General features: G+C 44.8%; 1 protein-coding gene across 2 annotated transcripts in view; it reads left to right on the plus strand.

Moving 5' to 3' along the window:
- Positions 1-23,214, plus strand: part of ULK2 (unc-51 like autophagy activating kinase 2) — a 141,681-nt gene that overhangs the window by 107,173 nt on the left and 11,294 nt on the right. For both annotated transcript variants that reach the window (XR_015750289.1, XM_087969553.1), the window contains 7 exons: positions 4,066-4,262; positions 6,960-7,069; positions 11,974-12,126; positions 14,470-14,660; positions 16,891-17,069; positions 19,364-19,482; positions 21,863-22,020. Coding sequence is in view for 1 of the 2 variants with exons in the window: in XM_087969553.1 (XP_087825679.1) it covers positions 4,066-4,262; positions 6,960-7,069; positions 11,974-12,126; positions 14,470-14,660; positions 16,891-17,069; positions 19,364-19,482; positions 21,863-22,020 (1,107 nt within the window). In the remaining variant the exon portion in view is untranslated. The remainder of the gene's footprint in view (positions 1-4,065; positions 4,263-6,959; positions 7,070-11,973; positions 12,127-14,469; positions 14,661-16,890; positions 17,070-19,363; positions 19,483-21,862; positions 22,021-23,214) is intronic.

A 23,214-nucleotide genomic window follows, 5' to 3' on the forward strand; every position in this document is an offset into this window, starting at 1 on the left:
ATCCCCTGGTTTCCACTTGGGAGACTAGACTGCAGCTGCCATATGCCTAAAGATGAAGGAGGCAGATAAGCAGGAAGCCAGGCATCTGGTCTAAGTGATCCCTTCAGGGGGGGGTTGGTAGATAAGAAAGGAACCAAGTCGTTAAGGAAACAAAGGGAGAAAAGTCACCTGACCCAGACAAGAGGATTGAAGCCTGAGCACATGGGGAGCCCCTCCCCAAAATCCCAGCAATGCCTCCCAGACTTTTGGAATCCACAAAGGGGGAAGGTCTTGAGAACCAACAAAGCAAGGACTTTGGGGGACTGGACAAAAGGGGTCTTGGAAGATCATCCACCCTTGGAGTGGTCCTTGGATCCAGACTTGGCAGCTTCTGTCCCTCTGGCTTCTGCCTGGCAGCCTCATTGAGAAGGATGTGGGTAAGTGGGGATGAGTGTGTGTGTGTGTGTAGGTGGGACCGAGAGCTAACGAAACAGAATAACAGAGTTGGAAAGGACCTCAGAGGTCTTCTAGTCCAACCCTCTTCTGCAGTAGGAGACCCTGTACCATTTCAGACATGTGGCCGTCCAATCTCTTCTTGAAAGCCTCCTGTGTTGGAGCACCCACAACTTCTGGTGGCAAGCTGTTCCACTGGTTAATTGTTCTCACTGTCAGGAAATTTATCCTTAGATCTAGGTTGCTTCTGTCCTTGATTAGTTTCCACCCACCGCTCCTTTTCCTGCCTGTTAGGAATGTAAGTCACCTAACAGGTATTTGGGTTAGAAATATATAAACCAGGATAGACATTTTAATACTGTCTCTTTAAGAGCATGCTAAAAACTGCAATTGGGTGTGGTTACTCAAACGACCATAAGATGAAGCCAGAAACCTGGGTTGTCTTAGCCTTAAGTCTCAGAAGAAGTCTGAGTAAGTTTGTTTCCTTCTGTTGGAGAGTTTTGCCGTTCCTCCATTTCTTCTAATTGACTGATATTACTGGATTTAATGTAAGTCTGTTACTGAACTGCTTTTTGACACTGGACTTTGATATTTGGATTATCCCTGGATTGAAAACTGACTGATTTTACCTGTGAATGATTTTGGATTGCTTATTTTGAACTTTGCTTAAACCTTTCTGGAAGTAAAAACCTACATTTTACTGTACAGTGTATCTGTGTACTGCATGTGTATTATTCAAACGCTACTCTCAAATACATCTCCCTGTATGCGCTCATTCTCCTAACGGGGAATTACCTCAACACTGCCTTCAGGTGCTTTGGAGAATAGCTTGACTCCCTTTTCTTTGGAGCAGCCCCTGAAATATTGGAAGATTGCTATCATGTCTCCCCTGGTTCTTCTTTTCATTAAACCAGACATACCCAGTTCCTGCAACCGTTCTTCATATGTTTTGGCCTCCAGTCCCCTAATCCTCTTTGTTGCTCTTCTCTGCACTCTTTCCAGAGTCCCAACATCTTTTTTACATCGTGGTGACCAAAACTGGATCCATTATTCCAAGTGTGGCTTTACCAAGGCCTTATATAGTGGCATTAATACTTCACGTCATCTTGATTCTGTCCCTCTTGTTAATGCAGCCTGAAAAGTGTGTTGGCTTTTTTGGGCAGCTGCGGCACACGGCTGGCTCATATTTAAGTGATTGTCCAATAGGACCCCAAGATCCCTCTCACAGTTTCCGCAGTTACACTGTACCCGTTGTAATCAGCAAAAGTTTTTAAATTCACCGGATCTCTTGTCTGTTGTAAAGAACGGGTTGTTCTTCAGTGCTCTTCCAGAAGGGATTGAGTGTGGCTGTTGACCAGAGCAATGAGTATGTGAACAAGTGACTGTTGGAAGAATTATCCTTCTGGGTTCCGTTCCAAGTGGGGGAAAAAGACACTGGAAACACGGAGGCTGTTTGGGAAGATGGTTTAATGGTAGCCAGGACCACGTGGCTTGGAGCTCCAAAGAAGGAAGGAACGATCATATGGTTCAAAAATGTTGGGTGAAGGAAAAGAAGAGAGGGCTGAGATACTGAGAGTCCCTTATATACCCTCCGTTGGGATTTGAATTTGAGCTTGTATTCTGATTGGTTGTCAGACTCCCATGGGGCCGTGCAGGGGCTGTCCTGAGTCCCAGGCTTGGTTGAGCCTTGCTGGATGCACTGAAAGGGCTTTGGGCAATTCCTATGATAGCTTTACCTTTGTTATGTAGAATATTCTGGCCCAGGCCTTAATGGCCCACCCATTAACAAAGGTGAGGGGGGGGTGAGCTTCTGCTTCTGAGTTTCTATTCTTTTTAGGGGAAATATTCTGTCTTTTTAGTATATCCTAAAATATTTCATTTTCCTAGCAGAGGGGAGGGTGATAACTTCCAACAGGACCATAAGCCAAACCTAGGTCTACATGAGATACAGGCCAGCACCTTCTTCACCAACTAACTGAGGTTAGGTGATAGCTAAATAACTATCAGCTCTTCTTTTGAAAAAGTTTGGAAAGGACTGCGACCCCAGTCCCACTTAACTGCAGGTATTCCTCAACTTAACAACAGTTTGTTTAGTGACTCCTCGAAGTTACAGCGATGCTGTGGAAAGTGACTTACGACCGTTTCTCACATGACCATTGCAGCACCTCCACAGTCATGCGATCAAAATCTGGATGCTTGGCTCATATTTATGATGGTCGCAGCGTGTCCAGGGGGGGTCGCGTGGTTGTCTTTTCGCAACCTTCTGACCAGCCAAGCCCACGGGAAATCCAGATACCCTTAAACAACCGTGTGACGAACTTAAAAGCAACACTTCACTCAACAACCGTGGCAAGAAAAGTCATAAAATGGAACAAAACTCACTTTTAAAAAATGTCTCGCTCAGCCACGGGGATTTTGGGCTCCGTTGTGATTGTAGATTGAGGTCTATCTGTAATTTAAAATTCAGGAAATTATTATTGTTGTTGTTGTTATTATTATTATTATTCTACACAAAAATGACAGTATACACAGCAAATGAGATAACTGCTGGGTTTCATATCACAAATCACTAGTCGAACACTTCCCAAGAGTTTAGGACTGCATGATGTATCGGCAGATTATGCGAGCAGATCTCAGTTAAGGTGGCCTATTATTATTACTATTATTGTTGTTATTATTTAATCTTTAGTGAGATTCACAGCCTTTGGGGCTGGTTGGCAGCTCAACAGCTCGAGTCCTAACCAAGGAACCTAGGAACAGTTCAGGTAGCGTCAGAGGATATAAGCGGTTCCAAGTAGGGTGGTTTTTTTGTAAAATCAGGGCATTTAAGTCTGATAAATTTAGAATTTCCAAATAGCGAGGTAGCCCTTTAGGTATTGCTCCAAGGGCTCCAATTACAATTGAGATAACTTATTATATTATACACAAAAAACAACAGTACACAGCCAACGAGATAACTATGGTGGATTTCGTATCACAAATCACTAGTTGAACACTTCCCAAGTGTTTAGGACTGCGTGATGTATCGGCAGATTATGCGAGCAGATCCCAGTAAGGTGGCCTTCTGCAGCTGACCAATGGTGATCTTGCCTGCGCCAATTGTTTTCAAGTGCTTGCCGAGATCTATAGGCACAGCACCCAGTGTGCTAAGTACCACTGGAACCACTTGCACTGGTTTATGCCAGAGTCTCTGCAGTTCGATTCTCAAGTCCTGATATCTGGTGACCTTTTTCAAGTTTTCTCGTCGATTCTGCCGTCACCAGGTATGGCAATGTCGACGATCCACACTTTTTTTCCTCTCCACAATCGTGATATCCGGGGTATTGTGTTCTAAAACTTTTATCAGTCTGGATTCAGAAGTCCCACAGTAGTTTTGCATGCTCATTTTCGACCACTTTCTCAGGCTTATGATCCCACCAGTTCTTTGCTACAGGCAGATCAGTAGTTGTGATACAAGTTCCAGTGGACCATCTGAGCGACTGTGTTATGACATATTATTATTATTATTATTATTATTATTATTATTATTATTATTATTATTATTATTATTATTATTATTATTATTATTATTATTATTATTCATTATTCATCATTATTATTCATTATTCATTATTATTCATTATTTTCCAATAGGCGACGGCACCTTTCAAAATACCCAAGACCCAAGCCTCTTCCAACTTGGTGGGCCTGGTCAGTCGGCAGGCGCCCTCGGACCTCTTGCTGCCTCAGCAGAAGGACCTGGGGGAGGCCAGAGAGCTCACACCTTTCCACGCCACGCAGAGTGGTGAAAAGCAGCCAAGAGAACAACACGGCAAGACAGCCTTTGGCAGGTACTGATCCCCAGCCTACATTCTACAGCAGGGGTGTCAAACGCAAGACCCGCGGGCCGGATCTGGCCCGCGATGTGTTCGTATCTGGCCCGCGAAGCCATCCTGGAAAATGTGAGGGACCGGCCCACATCACTTTGGCCCGGTCTACCCAATGCAAAAAGGAAACATGCCAGCAGTTTGGGGAGTGGTGTCGAGCTGACCACACCCACCCAGTCGGCTATGACTTCCTGGTTTTTCTTTGAAAATGTTTCGCTTTCCATCCAAGAAGCTTCTTCAGCTCTGACCTGATGGTGGGGAAGGGAAGGATTTATACTCCTTGCAGACAGCGGGTCATTTGCGTCCTTTTTGAAAGCCGTTGAGGCCACTTGGAGGTTTTGTCTCTGTCCTCGGTCACCTGTGTGGTGCAAATGGGTGTGGAGTCTTCTTGGAGCTGCTGAAAGGACTGTGTTATAGAAAGCTCCCCACCCCCCATTTGCACTCTTCAGGTGACCCTGAGGACAGAGACAAACCTCCAAGTAGCCTCAATGACCCTCTTTAAAGGTTGCAAATGACCCACTGTCTGCAAGGAATATAAACCTCTCCATTCCTCACCATCTGGTCAGAGCCGAAGAAACTTCTTGGGTGAGAAGCGAAACGTCTTCTAAAGAAAAAAAAACCAGAAAGTCCAGTTGCCTCTTGGAAAAAAGCACCTTTGGGTCTATCTAGGTTAGTTGTGTCGACCGCTGCTTGATGGCACATAATCAGTTAGGTTTTTAAGATGGCTGATAAACTGTCTTCCAGCGGGCCCTGGGAACGCATATGTAGTGAGGCTGCTACCTCTTGTGTTGAGATGATAACAAGAGTTTTAATATTCTGGGATTGTTGTTTTTTTTCTTGTTTTGTCTTGGATAAGTGGAAGTTGTTATTTTTATAACGGCTATAATCCTTACACCCTATTTATTGGTGGTCAGGCCTGGAAGCATTTAGCATCGATTGGAAGAGCTATATATATAAGAGAGCTGCCTTCTAGCTCGTTCCAGCTGCTGCCCTTGCACCAATCTTAAACCTTGAAGCCCTTAAAAGCAAAATAAAAGCCGTTTTCTGGAAGCAAAGAGTCCTCCTGCACGAGGGACAGTAGACACGCCTCGTTTCAAAGAACTCGCTCAAAAGCAAATCCCCCCCCCATCTGGCGGCCTTTCTTGGAAATATAAACCAGCTCCTTTTCCTGGCAAGATTTCCCTGTGGTGCTTTTTAAAATGTGTTTTGCATTTCTTATCACCACGGACAGATTAAAAAAAAACCCAAGGTTTGATTTGGTCTTTTGCTCGTTGCGTTTTTTTTTTCCCTAGTAAAAATCATCTCCTGCAGGGAAGGTTTTACAGAATAAGTGTCTGTCGTTCTCTTATCATCCACCCCCCCCCTTTTCCCAAAGTAACGGCTTCCTGGGTTGTTATCCTTTGAAGATGACTAGGTGTCAGGTACCCAAAAAAAAAAAAAAAATTCAGGTCCACAAGTGAAGGTCCAATTAAACGAATTTATTGCTTAAAAGGTTATGCGTAGGAATCTTCTCAATTAACGGCTTTAGCCCCCTGCTAGGCATTAGATCAGGGTCAATGGAATTCAAGACAGGGTTGAACTTGGTGACTATGTAGGGATTCTGGGCTGACCCCTCTTTTAACTCCACCTCCAGCTTATGCCTCTCCTTCTGCTACATTAGCCTAATTACACGAATATCAGGGTCTTTGCCCATCTGGAGAACCTCAAGGTTCTGGGAGCTTTTCTGAGAAAAGAAGGAAGCACTAAGCCAGGGGTCTCCAACCTTGGAAACTTTAAGACTTGTGGACTTCAACTCCCAGAACTCTGAGAGTTGAAGTCCACAAGTCTTAAAGCTGCCATTTTTTGAGATCCTTGTACTAGACATATAGAATAGAGTAGGATAGAATAGAATAGAATAGAATAGAATAGAATAGAATAGAATAGAATAGAATAGAATAGTTGGAAGGGACCTTGGAGGTCTTCTAGTCCAATCCCCTGCCCAAGCAGGAGACCATACACCATTTCAGACAAATGGTTATCCAATCTCTTCTTAAAAACTTCCAGTGTTGGAGCATTTACAACTTCTGGAGGCAAGTAGTTCCACTGATCAATTGTTCTAACTGTCAGGAGGTATTTTTTTCCTTAGTTCTAGATTGCTTCTTTCCTTGATGAGTTTCCATCTGTTGCTTCTTGCCCCACCCTCAGATGCTTTGGACAATAGCTTGACTCCCTTTCTTTGTGGCAACCCCTGAGATATTGCAACCCTGCTATCATGTCACTCTCAAGTCCTTCTTTTCATGAAGCTAGACATACCCAATTCTTGCAGTCGCGCATGTTGTAGCATCCAGTCCCCTAATCACCTTTGTTGCTCTTGTCTGCACTCTTTTCATAGCCTCAACATCTTTTTTACATCGTGGCGATCAATACTAGATGCAAATATTCCAAGTGTGGCCTTCACAAAGCCTTCCAAAGTGGTATTAACACTTCATGTGATCTTGATTCTATCCCTCTGCAGCCTAGAACTGTGTTGGCCTTTCTGGCAGCTGCAACACATCGCTGGCTCGTATTTAAATGATTGTCCACTAGGACTCTTGGGATCCCTCTCGCACTTTCACATCTCCAGTTGAGAAACACACCACCCACCCCAGCCTATCCTGACCACATCCTCCATTCCTTTCACAGGTCTGTAAGTACCAGCAAGCTGTCAGATCAACCAGCAAAGGCTGCCCTTAGCAGCCAACTCTACCAGGGCAGCACTGACAGCCTTAATACCGAGCGACCAATGGATACAGGTAAGGTGGAAAAAGGACAAAAAAAGAGGAGGATATTGCAGGTTGTTTCGAACTTCCCCATGGAATGGGGGATAGGGACAGTCATAGGATACCTTTATAGGTATATACTGTACCTTCTATAGGTACAATCAAGCAAGAACCAAGGCAATTCTAAGGACTAGTTTGATTACATGTTAATGCTCACTGCAAGAACCTGAACTGCTAATCGTCAAACAGATTGGTAGATAAGAGTCAATGGAATTCAAGGTGCGCTGGACTTAGATCTCTTGTGAGCGCAAAGGGATTCAAGACTAATGACACGCTCGACCCCTCCCTCGGTCTCAGCCTGGTCAACTCCTACACTTCCCCTATAAAGAAGGGAAACAAGGAACTGAATGTGTGGGCTCGTGGGTGCTCTCTAAGCTTGGTCGTTTTCTTGCCGACATTTCATGATCAAACTAGGTAATATCATCAGTGCTAGAAGCGAGTGAGTTTCCTCTCTGTTTACCTCAGTCAAGGCACCACAACTTATTTGTATCCTATGACTATCATGAAGTGTTGGACCTTATAATTCTTGACTCTTGAGGAATGTATTTTTATGTACACTGAGAGCATTTGCACCAAGACAAATTCCTTGTGTGCCCAATCACATTTGACCAATAAAGAATTCTATTCTATTCTATTCTATTCTATTCTATTCTTTATTCTATTCTATTCCTATTCTATTCTTTATTCTATTCTATACTATTCCTATATTCTATTCTATTCTATATTCTATCCTATTCTCTATCCCGTTCCATCCCATTCTATTTAAATTCTATTCCTATATCCTTCTATTCAATTCTGTTGTACCCTATGACTATCATTAAGTGTTGTACCTTATGATTCTTGACTCTGACAAATGTATCTTTTCTTTTATGTACACTGAGAGCATTTGCACACACTGAGAGTCATCCCCCAAAACCAACCACATCACTTTCCCCTCATTTGCACCAAGACAAATTCCTTGTGTGTTCAATCACATTTGACCAATAAAGAATTCTATTCTATTCTATTCTATTCTATTCTATTCTATTCTATTCTATTCTATTCTATTCTATTCTATTCTATTCTTTATTCTATTCTATTCCTATTCTATTCTTTATTCTATTCTATACTATTCCTATATTCTATTCTATTCTATTCTCTATCCTATCCTATCCTATCCTATTCTCTATCCCGTTCCATCCCATTCTATTTAAATTCTATTCCTATATCCTTCTATTCAATTCTGTTGTACCCTATGACTATCATTAAGTGTTGTACCTGATGATTTTTGACTTTGACGAATGTATCTTTTCTTTTATGAACACTGAGAGCATTTGCACCAAAGACAAATTCCTTGTGTGTCCAGTCACACTTGGCCAATAAAGAATTCTATATTCTATTCTATTCTATTCTGTTCTGTTCTGTTCTAATTCTTGTTTTTGTTCCTGTTCTGCTCTATTCTTCCTATTCCTATTGTACTCTACTCTACTCCTATTCTATTCTATTCTATTCTATTCTATTCTATTCTTCCTATCCTATCCTATTCTATTCTATTCTCCTGTTCTGTTCTATTTGCACCAAGACAAATTCCTTGTGTGTTCAATCACATTTGACCAATAAAGAATTCTATTCTATTCTATTCTATTCTATTCTATTCTATTCTATTCTATTCTATTCTTTATTCTATTCTATTCCTATTCTATTCTTTATTCTATTCTATACTATTCCTATATTCTATTCTATTCTCTATCCTATCCTATCCTATTCTCTATCCCGTTCCATCCCATTCTATTTAAATTCTATTCCTATATCCTTCTATTCAATTCTGTTGTACCCTATGACTATCATTAAGTGTTGTACCTTATGATTCTTGACTCTGACAAATGTATCTTTTCTTTTATGTACACTGAGAGCATTTGCACCAAAGACAAATTCCTTGTGGGTCCAATCACACTTGGCCAATAAATCATTCATTCATTCATTCATTCATTCATTCATTCATTCATTCATTCACAAACTCAGACAAATAGACAGTAAATGACCCCCCTAATCAAAGAACCACCAAGAAAACCTATGTACAACTGGCTTGCCATAAATAAGAGCAATCCCCACTCTCTTTTAGCACTGACGACATTACCTAGCTGGGTCATGAGATGTCTGCAAGAAAAACAGCCAAGCTCAGGGAGCATCAAGGACCCCACAGTTTAGCCCCGAGCTACAAATACTCTCCTTTTTTTAGTGTTTATATGTCTATATGGGCACTTGGAACCACTGAGGTTGAAATCCCAGCCATAATTTCTCTGGAGATTCTCAGTCATCCAGGTCATGGTTATCCCCAAAGTGCTTTTTCAAGGGGCAACTAGACTGAAAACAAGAAAATCCAGTTGCCTTTTGAAGGAAAAAATAAACCTTTGTGTCACAGTCATAATGGTATGTCTGGCTGTTCTGACCAAGGCTTTCTGAGACAGTAACCATCACACGCTGTTCCCCAAACCCCCTTTTTTTTATTTCAACGGCTGTGAATTATATGCATTCACAGCCCATAATGAATCCCAAACACTTTGTGAATAGTCCAACAGAAGTCCGCCCCAGTCTTTCGGGATAAGGCTGATAAGCACCCACCTTTATTTCCCTTGAAATGCTGCCAATGACTAAATTGCCAATTAGTTGTACAAGGCCAAACGGAGCACAAAGTAAACACGGAGCTTCAGATCTTAAACCGACCAGAACGAACAAAGTTGCTTCCTGCAAAGGCTCCTGTCCCTTTGCTCTTCCTTTATGTCTTATGGGAGGGGCCAATCATCTCCAAGCCTTACTCCCAAGTCGCCCCTTTTGTCTTAATGGTTCTTGCCTTCTGGCAGCTCCGCAGGCTGCCGGCGGGACCACAACACTGGCTTTGAAAATTGTCCTGTGCCAGCTCGCCTCATAATTCATCTCCTCCCATGGGCCACCTCCCGAATGTATTGATATTGTCAGTTCCCAGAATTCCCAAGGACGGGAATTGATGCCCAAGGCCATTGTGAGAACGCCTGATTGGAAAAAGCTAACCAAACCATGCGGTTTCAAAATCTGAAGCAAGGTGGGGGCGGGCGGTTATCATCGTTATTGATAACATGGAAACATTTATAATTTTTTAAATGAGATATTTTTACAAATTGGTAGGGCTTCCAGGAGCCTGGACTGTGTTATGTTAAAAAATCCAGCTTTGACCTGAAAGCTGGCTAATGGGCAATGCTCAAAGCTTTATTGAAAAGAGGGGGAACAGAGGGGCTGTTTGGGGGTGTAGAGGAGTGATCCCCAACCTGCCCGGTACCGGCATCAGCTGGGCGCCCGCCATCTTTTTGATGAAAAGTGCTTCCGGTGACCTCACCGAGCACGTCATCATAAAAGAGGCGCCGCATGAGCTTTTCCAGGTAGAAATGGCTTTCTACCCGGAAAGCTCACGAAGCGCTGGCGCCATCTTTTTGATGAAAAGCTTCCGGTGAGCTTTCTACCCGAAAGCTCACGATCGCATCTTTTTGATGAAAGCGCTCCGGTGAGCTTTCACCCGGAAAAGCTCACCGGAAGCACTTTTCATCAAAAAGATGGCGGCGCCAGCAAACCAGCGGCCCAGTAGGACTTGTTCCACGGACCAGTACCGGTCCGCGGACCAGTGGTTGGGGACCCCTGGTGTAGAGGATGACTTGGTAAGATGTGCTCTTCAGAAAGGGTTAAAGTTGCGGCTTGTAGCCATCTGCTCTCTCTTGATAGCCTTGATCAGCGTTTCTCAACCTTGGCATTTTAAAGATGGGTGGACTTCAACTCCCAGAATTCCACACCTGGCAAGAGAATGGAAGTCCACCAATCTTCAAGCATGCTAGTTGGGGGAATGCTGGGAGTTGAAGTCCACCTGTCTTAAAATGTGCTGACCGGGGAATTCTGGGCTTTGAGGTCCCTCTATCTCAGTGGTGGCAAACCTTTTTGGGCTCCTGTGCCAAAAATTGCATGCGCTCTGGCGCTTGCGTGCCAGCACCCAGAAGGCAATGTGTGCCTCCCCCATACCCTCCTGTGCATGCACGCGCAATCCCATGCCCCCCCCCCCTTTACCTGCATTGCTCTTCACGGCTGGTTTGAGGCCTTTTCGGCCTCCCAGAGGCTTGGAAAAAGCCTCTGCGGGCCGAATAGGCCCGTTTTAACACTTCTGTATTACAGGAAATGACGAAACGGGCCTATTCATCCTCCAAAGCCTGCAGGGGCTTTTTTTCCAAGCCTCTGGGAGGCCGAAAAAGGCTTCAAACCAGCCGAAAATCAGCCGTGGGGCCACGCGCATGCGCAGTGAGTTAAGTTTGCCTGCGGCTCACGTGCCAGCACAAATGGCTCTGTGTGGCACGCATGCCATAGGTTCACCATCAACGGATCTATCTTAAAGTACGCTGGCTGGGGAATTCTGGGAGTTGGAAGTCCATGCATCTTAAAGCATGTTTGCTGAGAATTCTGGGCATTGAAGTCCATCCCTCTTAAAACACGCTGACTGGGGAATTCTGGGAGTGGAAGGCCACTCACCATAAATAGCAATGGCACTTAGACTTATATACAGCTTCACAGTGCTTTGCAGCCCTCTCTAAGCGGTTTACAGAGTCAGCCTCTTCCCCCCAAGTATTTGGGTCCTCATTAAAGCATGTTGACTGGGGAATTCTGGGAGTGGAAGTCCACCCATCTTGAAAACGTTCCAGCTTGGGGAATTCTGGGAATTCAAAGTCCGCTCCTCTTTAAAGCATTGCAGCCTGGAGAATTCTGGGAGCTGGAAACCCATTCCTCTTAAAGCCTGCTGCTGCCTGGGGAATTCTGGGAGTGGAAGTCCGCCCGTCTTAAAGGCTGCTAGGTTTGAGGTCTTGATCCAGTTATCTTTCCTTCCCCAGCTCCCCCGGGGGCCTGTGGCATCACCGGAGGGCATCCATCCATGCCAGTTGGAGCCAGTTCCAGGGCAGTGATGTTCACCGTAGGATCCCCTCCAAACAGCGCCACACCTCCGATGTGCACCCATATGGTTCTCCGAGCTCGGACGATGTCAGGTGAGGAAGTGACTCCTTCCGGGTCAAAGGGCCTTGAGCATACCTGGTGGCCAGGCCAGGGGCAGGGGTGGGATTCAAAAATCCCAGCAAACCAGTTCGCTAACCAGTTGCTGGGTGGGCGGGGCCTACTAGGGCCGTTTTTCACCTTCCCAAAGGTCCGGAGGTTTCCCTTGGACCTCTGGGAGGGCGAAAACGGCCTCCCCTGGGCTCTGGAGGCCCTCCGGAAGCCGGAAACAGGCCCACTTCCGAAACTTCTGGGAAGCCCGTTTTCCCCTCTCATGGCTCCTGGGAGGGACAGTGAGGGGTGGGCAGGACCAGCCAGTTGGTTCAAATACCGGTTCAGCGAACCAGATGCAAATTTAACATGCAGTTCGCTCGAACCAGTCCAAACCAGTAGAATGGAGTAGGAACAGAACAGAACAGAGAAATGGATAGAATGGAATAGATACCGGAATAGATACTGGAATGAAGAATGGAATAGAATAGAATATGGAATGGAATGGAATGGAATGGAATGGAATAGATACTGGAATAGATACTGGAATAGATACTGGAATGAAGAATGGAATAGAATAGAATATAGAATAGAATATAGAATAGAATAGAATAGAGAAATGAATAGAATGGAATTACTGGAATGAAGAATGGAATAGAATAGAATATAGAATAGAATATAGAATAGTATAGAATAGAATGTAGAATAGAATATAGAATAGAATAGAGAAATAGAATAGAGAATAGAATAGAATAGAGAAATGAATGGAATAGATACTGGAATAGGTACTGGAATGAAGAATGGAATGGAATAGAATATAGAATAGAATAGAGAATAGAATAGAATAGAATAGAATAGAATAGAATAGAATAGAATAGAGAAATGAATGGAATGGAATAGATACTGGAATAGGTACTGGAATGAAGAATGGAATGGAATAGAATATAGAATAGAATAGAATAGAATAGAAATTAGGATAGAATAGAATATAGAATTCTTTTATTGGCCAAGTGTGATTGGACACACAAGGAATTTGTCTTGGTGCAAATGCTCTCAGTGTACATAAAGGAAAATAAAATACATTCGTCAAGAGTCCAGAATCATCAGGTACAACACTTAATAATAGTCCTAGGGTACAATAAGAAATCAAATTATACTAGGAAACTGGCAACTGGACTCTCTTGGTTTTTTTCCTCGAAAACCATGCAGGAGAACAAACACACTAGGACAAAATTCAGAGATCCATCTGCATCTGAAAGACAAAGGTCTTTTGAAGACAGCCAAGTCCATCCACTAGACAGAAAGGAAAAGTGTTTTGAAAGAGGGATAAAAGAAATGAATCAGAATAGAGCTGGAAAGAATCTTGGAGGTCATCTAGTCCAACCCCCTGCTCAAGCAGGAGACCCTCTACCGTTTTAGACAAATGGCTGTCCGATCTATTTTTAAAACCCTCCCGTGATGGAGCACCCATGGTTTCTGGTGGCAAGCTGTTCCATTGGTTAATTGTACCCACTGTTACCTAGTTGGGTCGTGGAACATCTACAAGAAAACCACCAAACTCAAGATAGCAGCAAGGACCCACACAATTCGATTCAAAACTTAGCAGCAAACACTCTTTTCTCTGGGAAGGCTCTTTTTAAGCTTACACAGCCTTTCGAGTGTGTTTGTCATGTCCCTGTCGGAGTCTGAATCCGAGGAGGAAGACAAAACAGCTGACGGAGAGCGGGAGTGTGGCTCCGTCGGCTGTGGAGGAAACTGGGGAAGGGCAAAGTCCGGCTGGGCAGAGCAGGGGAGAGGTAGAAGGGAGAGGGAGTTCAGAGGAAGACCCAGGCCCAGATCCTGGGGCACGCAAGGAGGAACGGAGAAGGGAGCAACATGGGTCGCGTGGCTTATGCGGGAGGAAAGGGCCCTGATTTCCTTCATTAGCCACAGCTGGGAAGGGAGTTTAAAAGAGATGCATGATGAGTGCGGAAGCTGCTGGGAACAAACGTGACTTTATCTTGTGTTGTGACTTTGCTTATCTGCGTTCCTGGCGCCCTCCCAACGGTGTTGAATTACTCCCGTTCCTTCCCATCTGGAATTCCTGCTCTGCCGTTCTAATTACCTCCTTTTGCCTTGATTGGACTTATACTTTTTGTTGACCACGTTTTGGACTTGATTCTCTGCTCCCTGGAGAGTTTTTCTCCAGCCCAGAAGGTAACCAGGACATTGGGGGCAAAGTTTGGAGCTGATAAAGGGATTCCTACTGATTATCTGACTGTGTTGCCATTGTGCCACGCCCCTTTGGGTCATCACAGTGTTGTGATGTGTCTTTTATTATTATTATTATTATTACTCCTGCCTTTTAGTTGGCTCTAACAGCTCCGGAGGCTCCCTCTGTTCTACCAGTGGCCGGATCCTGATGGGCTCCCCACCCGGAATTTATATGGGTTCCTCCCCTCCTGGAGCCGAGGCAGCCCCTTGTTTGAAGTACATGCCTTACGGCGCCTCACCTCCCAGCTTTGAAGCTCCAGAACTGCCTGAAGAAACTTTGATGGAGGTATGGAGGTTGGGAGAGACATTGCAATGCAGGGTTAATGGCGTACCGGGAGTCCTCAGCTTACAACCATTCTGTCAGGGCTCCGGCAGTGTCCCCCGTTTAAATCATGACTCTCGAGCCGAACTTCCAAAAATTTAAAGATGATTTATTGGGAGTTAACATGTCCGGCACTGCCTAGGTGTAGCCGACTCTGAGGCACATCATTCATTGTCACCCTTGACCCTGGTTTTTTCCCCCACCCCCCCTGGGTGTATCGTAATTCATATTCTCCAATGGGACACCTCCATAGCCCAGAGTCATCAATCATGCTCTCCAGTTAGAATTTTGTGTGACAGAAACTTCGGTCACCTAGTTACTATCGTTGAAGACATTTATGGAATGCAGTTTCATTTTTGCAAGCTGCCACACTGCTTCCCCCTCCCTTTCTGTTTGGCAACTCTAAAAAGACCATAGAAATATTTTATGAGTTGACACATTCGTTTAGCGGCCATTTGAAGTTAACCAAAAAAAGTGACTGACGGCCATTTTTCACACCTGCGACCGTTGCAGCATTCCCCTAGGGGACGCTGCATCCGAAAATTCAGGCGCTTGGCAACTGACTCATATTTAAGACGGTTGGTATGTGATTCCCCTTTTGGGATCTTCTGACCAGCAAAGCCAACGGGGCAATCCGGATTCACTTAACAACTACGTTACTAACTGCGGTGATTCGCTTAAAAACGGCGGCAAGAAAGGTCGTACAGCAGAGCGAAACTCCCCTTAACCAGTGTTTCGCTTAGCCACAGCCATGTTGGGCTCGGTTGTGGTAATAGGTTGAGGTCCACCTGTACAGGTAAACAAAACCGCCTACGTCAAAGATTTTAAAATACAGTTATCTTAAAAGTCCCCTTTCCGTGGCTGCATGAGCGTCCTTGTTACATTTCTCCTTGATGCTGTGTATAGTACATATTTGGCATTTTTAATGGTTTTTCATTTGTTCCTGTGTTTTACGATGCATGCCCGCCAAGAGACCCTTGTTGAGATGGGTGGCTACGGAAATCAAATCGCTAAATAAATCTTTACCCAGCCCCAAGGAATTTTACAGCCTTTGCCAGGACTAATATTTATAGCAACATTAATCTGGGGTGTGGGAAGGCTATGTGGCAGGGAGCATACTCTTTTGCACTTAGCCCTAGTATGCCTGTCCAGAACATTAATAACCCAACTTCGCAAGCGTAGAAAGTCTTAAGACCCTTTGATTCACGGGAGGCTATGCAGGTACAGGTAGTCTGTGGTTTTACGACCACAGTTGACTCCTGTTCTGACCCAGCTCCCCAAACACGACAAACCCTCTGAAGTTAACTCAAAAGATTCCTTTATTAGGAGCGCCGGCAGCCCCGGCAAAACGTTTCTCTCTCACCGCAGGCTAACCAGTCCGTCCTGCAAGGAGATGAATAGTTGTCTGTCACATCTATTCATCTCCGCCCCCTGCCTTTTATCCCCAGAGCTTGAGTAGGGGCTTCGCTAACAGCAGTGGCTCTTCCGTCCCAAGGACTGGCTCATAGATTTCCACTGCTCTCCTCTCCTCTGTTTTCTGTGCATCAGGGACTGGACATAGCTGTTCCTCATCAGCCACCTCCAGACCTGGGGGCTGTTGACTCTCCATCTGAGGGCTGACGGATGGCCCAGGCTCCACACTCTGCCAGCTCCACTTCCTCTTCCCCCTTGGAGCTCTCAGGTTGCCTGAATGCTGACCCTGACTCCCACGCTGCCTCCTCCTCTAATTCAGCTGCTGGAGAGGCCGGCGGCTGACAGGCCACGACAATAGAATAGAACAGAAAATAACACAACAGAACAGGAATGAATAAAATAGAGATAGAATACTTTTATTTGGCCCAATGGGATTAGACACACGCAAAGGTTGTGTCCTTGTGATGGCCTCAGAGCCCAGGTGGAGATTTAATAGTCATAGCAATAGCACTTAGACTTATATACCGCTTTATAGTGCTTTACAAAGCCTCTCTAAGCAGTTTACAGGGTCAGCCACTTGCCCCCAACAATCTGGGTCCTCATTTGACCCCCCCTCGGAAGGACGGACGGCTGAGTCAACCTTGAGCCTGGTGGGATTTGAACTGCCAAAATTGCAGGCAGCTGGCAGGCAGCAGAAGTAGCCTGCAGTACTGCACTCTAACCACTGTTCCACAGAGGCTCCCTTTTTAAGCTGGTCTTTTTTTTGCTTGCTTCTCTCCAGAGGGAGCACACGGACACCCTGCGCCACTTGAACTTGATGCTGGCGTTCACGGAGTGCGTGCTGGACCTGACAGCCGTCCGGAGCGGCAACCCGGAGCTCTGCAACTCCGCCGTGTCCCTCTACCAGATCCAGGAGAGCGTTGTGGTGGATCAGATCAGCCAGCTGAGCAAAGACTGGGGGTCAGTAATTCCTCGAGCTCCTAGCTTTCTTCCGTGAAAATCTCCTCCTGCCCAGGACGGTTCATGGTCCCAAAACCGTTTCAAACATTCCAGATTTTATTTATGGTTGTTGTTTTTTTAAAATTTTGGGGTATTTTTTTATGATTGTAAGCTGTCCAGAGTTACCCTGAGGCAAGATGGGTGGCCAGTAAAAATGTATAAATCAATCACAGGAACTCCTCACACGATTTCATGCCTTTGTAGAGGAAAGGTGCGGATACGTTGAGTTGATACAGGCTCACGTGGCAGGTTGCCCTAGAGGTGCAACCCATAATAATCAGGAGCAGTGGCTGGCTTTTATCCTTAAGGGAATGGAGATGGGAACAGAACAAGAACATCATAGAACAAAATAAAATGCAATAGGACAGGGACAGAATAGAAGAGGAATGGAATGAAATGAATTAGGAGTAGGAATAAACTTAGAATCAGAATTAGAGATAGAATTAGAATTAAGGATGAGATGGAATGGAATAGAATGGAACAAGAATAGAATAGAATTAGGAATAGAATTAGAATTAGAATTAAGGATAGAAGAGAACAGAAGAGAAGAGAACCGGAATAGAACAGAACAAAATAGAATGCAATAAGAACAGGAATAGAATAGACGGGAATGGAATGAATTAGAATTAGGAATAGAATCAGAATCAGAATCAGAATTACAAATAGAATTAGAATTAAGGATTAGAAGAGAACAGAAAAAAAAGAACCGGAATAGAACAGAACAGGAACAGAATAGAACAGAACAGAACAAAATAGAATAGAACAGGAATTGAATAGAATTAGAGTTAGGAATAGAATTAGAATTAAGGATAGAATGGAATAGAATATATGGAATAGGAATGGAATGGAATAAAATAGAACTAGAATAGAATTAGAATTAGGAATAGAATTAGAATTAAGGATAGAATAGAACAGAATTCTTTATTGGCCAAATGTGATTGGACACACAAGGAATTTATCTCCAGTGCATAAACTCTCGGTGTACATACAAGCAGCAAGTGATAAATCATGTTCATAATCATAAAATACATTCATCATAAATCATTTAAATACAGCATTCTGCGACAGTCATAGGATACTAAATAAGCAACATCAATCATACTAGGATATTAAATAAAACAATTCATATAAATCATAAGGTAGAATAGAATAGAATTCTTTATTGGGCAAGTGATTAGACACACAAGGAATTTGTCTTTGGTGAAAATGCTCTCAGGGTACATAAAAGAAAAGAAACATTCGTCAAGAATCTTCAGGTACAACACTTAATAATGTGGGAAGTGCAGGAAACTTTTAGTTTCCAAATGACAAATAATAGTCATAGGGTACGATAAGTAATCAAATCATAAGCTACAAGCAACAAAATTATAAGTCTCCTCAAACCTCAAGATAAATTAGTTTGATAATAATCAATAATGATGCAAAATACAAAGACCAGAAAATAGAAATAGAAGGACTTTGGCAAAAGAAAGCAAAAGTAATACCAACTGTCCATAGGCATCTTGTGTGCAATCGCAAAACCTCTGGAACACCACTGGGGACACCATTGGTGTTGACAAAATTCCATTGGTCAATAAGAACAGCTGACATCCCAAAGGTGCTTTTTCAAGAGGCGACTGGAGTTTCTTGTTTTTCTTGGAAGACGCGTTTCACTTCTCATCCAAGAAGCTTCTTCAGCTGTGAATAGATAGTGGAAATGGAAGGATTTATACTCCTGGCAGACTGCTGGTCCTTTGCATCCTTTTAAAGAGTCGTTGAGGCCACTTGGTGGTTTGTCTACGTCCCCAGGGTCACCTGAGTGGTACAAATGGGTGTGGAGCCTTCAACAACAGTCCTTTCAACGGTTCCAAGGAAACTCTTACTACCCATTTGTACCACTGAAGTGACCCTGAGGACAAAGACAAACTTCCAAGTGGCCTCAACGACCCTCTAAAAAGAATGCAAATGACCAGCTGTCAGCAAGGACTATAAATCCTCCCATTCCCCACCGGTCAGAGCTGAAGAAGCTTTTTGGATGAGAAGCAAAATGTCTTTTTTTAAAAAAAAAAAAGGCAAGAAAGTGCAGTTGCCTCTTTGGAAAAAGCACCTTTGGGACAACCGTGGCCGGGATGACCCGAGAATCTCCACAGACGTTCAGACCTCCAAAATTGCAACAGGAAGTGGGGGAACCAGGGGAAGAACCCCCTCGTTGAGAACCTTGAGTCCATAGCAATGGAACGATTGACGTTGTTTCCTCTTTGTTTCCTGTTGTCCAGGCAAGTGGAACAGCTGGTCCTGTACATGAAGGCGGCACAGCTCCTGGCCTCATCCTTACACCTGGCCAAAGCACAGATCAAATCGGCCAAGCTGAATCTCTCGACCGCGGTGAAACAAGGTGAGCCCTGACGGACTTTTCTCCTAGGACAGTGATGGCTAACCTTTTCAGCTTGGTGTGTCGAAAATCGGGAAAAAGTGTAGCCTTCCTCGGGTCGTGTGTCACTTCAAGAAATATCAATAACTTGGTTTATGACGGACTGGGCTGGGGTGATCACACAGGGCTGTGAAACTCGTCTCCCTGGTCTCAGGGCTGCAGGTGCAGGATGTGGGGATCGGAAGGCCACCTTACAGGGCTGTGAACCTCATGGATCTCCTTTCCTCCTGTTAGCGTTCCGGAGGTAATGAAACTGACAAACCTCAGTTTATGGCGGTTAAAACTGGTTCTCTGCTGCAAAGATCTTGCGGCAGCGGTGACACCACGCCTCCACGCCACAAGCAGGGAGCAGGGATTGGAGCAGAGCACAGGCAGCCTCTAAATGTGCAGGTTTTCCCCACACCAACGGGCGTGTCAGTCAAAGTGCCTCGGCGTGTCACGAGTGACACGCGTGTCATAGGTTAGCCATCACTGTCCTAGGAGAAAGTTTGAGGTTTTCCAATCTCGGGAGTTCCTGCGAAATGTGCACCGTCAGTCAATCCATCAGAATAGAGCTGAAAGGGACTTTGGAGGTCTTCTAGTCCAACCCCCCTGCTGGCTAATCTTTTTGGGCTCCTATGCCAAAAATTGTGCGTGCGCTTGCACGCTCGCGTGCCAGCAATGCACGCCCCCAACGCACGCCCGCACAATCCCCACCCACCCAACCCTGCCACCCCCTTACCTGCACTGTGCCTCACAGCTGATTTTCGGCTGGTTTGAGCAGGGGTGGGGTTCAAATTTCTTAACAACCGGTTCTGTGGGGCGTGGCCTAATTTGTGGGTGTGGCTCGGTGGTCATGTGACTGGGGTTTAACAGATAATCAGAGTTGGAAGGGACCTTGTAGGTCATCTAGTCCAACACCCCCCCGCCCAAGCAGGAGACCCTATTGTGGTAGGAGTGGCTCGCTGACTGGGCGTGGCTCGGTGGTCATGTGGCTGGGGTTTAACAGATAATCAGAGTTGGAAGGGACCTTGTAGGTCATCTAGTCCAACACCCCGCCCAAGCAGGAGACCCTATTGTGGTAGGAGTGGCTCGCTGACTGGGCGTGGCTCGTGGTCATGTGGCTGGGGTTTAACAGATAATCAGAGTTGGAAGGGACCTTGTAGGTCATCTAGTCCAACACCCCCCCGCCCAAGCAGGAGACCCTATTGTGGTAGGAGTGGCTTGCTGACTGGGAGTGGCTCGGTGGTCATGTGACTGGGGTGGGCATGGGCAGGTGGCCATGTGACTGGCAAACCAAATGCAAGTGGTCCTCGTTTAATGACCAGGCTTAATGGCCAGTTGCTTAGCAAGTGTTTTTTTGCCAGTTTCCAAGGCCTGGGGAGCCCTGGAGAGGGCAGGGCGAGGCCCGGGCAGCTACGAGGACCTACGGGGAGGGCTGCAGTGGGCTGGACGTGGCCAATTCGGCATCACTCATGTCAAGGGGTGCTTCTCCTCGCCTGGCCTCTCATGACAGTGGGGATGCTGCAGTGGTCATAAGTGTGAAAAATGCTCGTAAGTCACTTTTTTCAGTGCCATTGTAACTTTGAATGGTCACTAAATGAACTGTTGCAAGTCAAGGATTACCTGCGCAAAAATATAAAAAGCTTCTTTGCTTGCAAAAAGCTGCCCTACATACCAGTCATTAGATTAAAAATACCTGCAAGCCAGAGTTACAAATCAGGCAGGGTGCCGGAGCACCTTGAGGAATGAAAATATTTAAAATGCAGTGGATAACTATCAAGCAGCCAACTCTTGCTCATGAAGTGAAACCCTTTAGCAGAGAGGTCATTTAAGCTCTCCAGAAAAAAGCACATCGAGGAGAAGGAAATCCTTGGGTCCATTTGAACACTTAAAAATACCAGCTGGTCTCACTCACCTCACAAGATATCCTAAGGAAATCACCCAGATTTCCAGAAAGGTCACATGCCCCCCAGAAAGGCAGTTTAAAAAAAAAAATCATTGCCAGGGCAACTGAATGGAGCTGAGTGTTTACTGGCCGGGTGCCCTTCCTGTCGCCAATGAGGAGTTTTGTTCAGCAGATCTATTCTCATTGTGTGCCCAGAGAGAGAAATATATCTGCCTCTACCTAGGATCAAAGTCACAGCCAATTGTGAGGCAAGAGCTCCACCTCTAAGCCACCGCACCACTCCTCCACTATACACTACATGAACATGACTAAACAAATAAATGAAAACATACAAAATTATGCATATACCCTCTCGCATTCTGTCGTAACAGCCAAAGAGCCAAATGGGGATTTTTTTTTATTTTTTATTTGCTAATTGGCTGCATTTTTTTCCTGTTTCCTATTCCTCCTTTGCAGTTGTCAAAAACCTGAACGAGAGGTACAAATTCTGCATCGCCATGTGCAAGAAGCTGACCGAAAAGCTGAACCAGTTTTTCTCAGATAAGCAGCGTTTCGTCGATGAAATTAACAGCGTCACGGCCGAAAAGCTCATCTACAGTTGCGCGGTGGAAATGGTAAGAACGCGGGGAAACTGACCGGATCGATCACAGAGAGATAAAGAGATAGAGAGGTACAGATAGGTAGGTAGATAAAAAGTTGGAAAGATAGATAAATAGATGGAGGCAGACAGGAGAGAGAGAGAGAGAGAGATTAGCTAGAGACAGACACAATAGATAAGACACGATAGGTAGGTAGGCAGGTAGAGAGAGAGGCAGACAGAGAGATAGATAAAGGGAGGGGGAGAGACAGGAGAGACAGACGATAGATGGAGAGAGAGAGAGAAGGAAAGAGATAGATAGAGATAAAGAGCGATAGAGATGGAGAGAGACAAAGAAAAATAGATGGATAAAGAAATAGATTTAGACAGATAGATTAGAGAGAGAGATAGATAGAGATAGAGATAGATAGATAGATAGATAGATATAGATAGATAGATAGATAGATAGATAGATAGATAGATAGATAGATAGATAGATAGATAGATAGATAGATAGATAGATAGATAGATAGATAGATAGATAGGCAGGCAGGCAGGCAGGCGATAGAGAGAGAGAGAGAGAGATAGCAAGAGGGAGAGACAGGATAGACAGACGGTAGGTAGGTAGGTAGAAAGTAGGTAAATAGAGAGGCAGAGAGAGGGAGAGACAGAAGGGAGATAGATATTGTAGTGTAGATAGACAGACAGACGATAGACAGAGAGAGGGAGAGACAGGATAGATAGGAGAGAGAGAGAGAGAGAGAGAGATAGTTGCGTGGTGGAAATGGTTAGAAAGCAGGGAAACTGACCGGATTTATCACTATGCAATAGAGAAGGCAGTTCACAGAGTGGTGGGGGGGGGGAGGTAACATGCAGTGAGTGGCCTTCTTTGCATGGGTACAACAAGTTCTCAACATAAAACCAACCGTTCCTTGTAGGCTGATCCCGAGGGAGGGGTCAAACGCGTCATAAGTCATGAGTCCCTTTGCGCCCCTGCAAGAGATCTAAGTCCAGTTCAACTTGAGTGCTCTTTCTTATCTCCCGCTCGTTTCCCTTGACCGTTAGTAGCTCGGATTCTTGTATAGGTAGTCCTTGACTTAACAACGGTTCGTTTAGTGACCGTTCAAAGTTACCGTGGCCCTGAAAAAAAATGACTTGTGACCCTTTTTCACACAACCGTTGCAGATTCCCCCTGGTCACATGATCAACATTCAGACACTTGGCAACTGAC

This window comes from Notechis scutatus, chromosome 1 (assembly GCF_049901735.1).
Source record: "Notechis scutatus isolate UNSWTSFEM ecotype Mainland chromosome 1, rNotScu1.2, whole genome shotgun sequence".
In the NCBI taxonomy this organism is placed as follows: Eukaryota; Metazoa; Chordata; class Lepidosauria; order Squamata; family Elapidae; genus Notechis; species Notechis scutatus.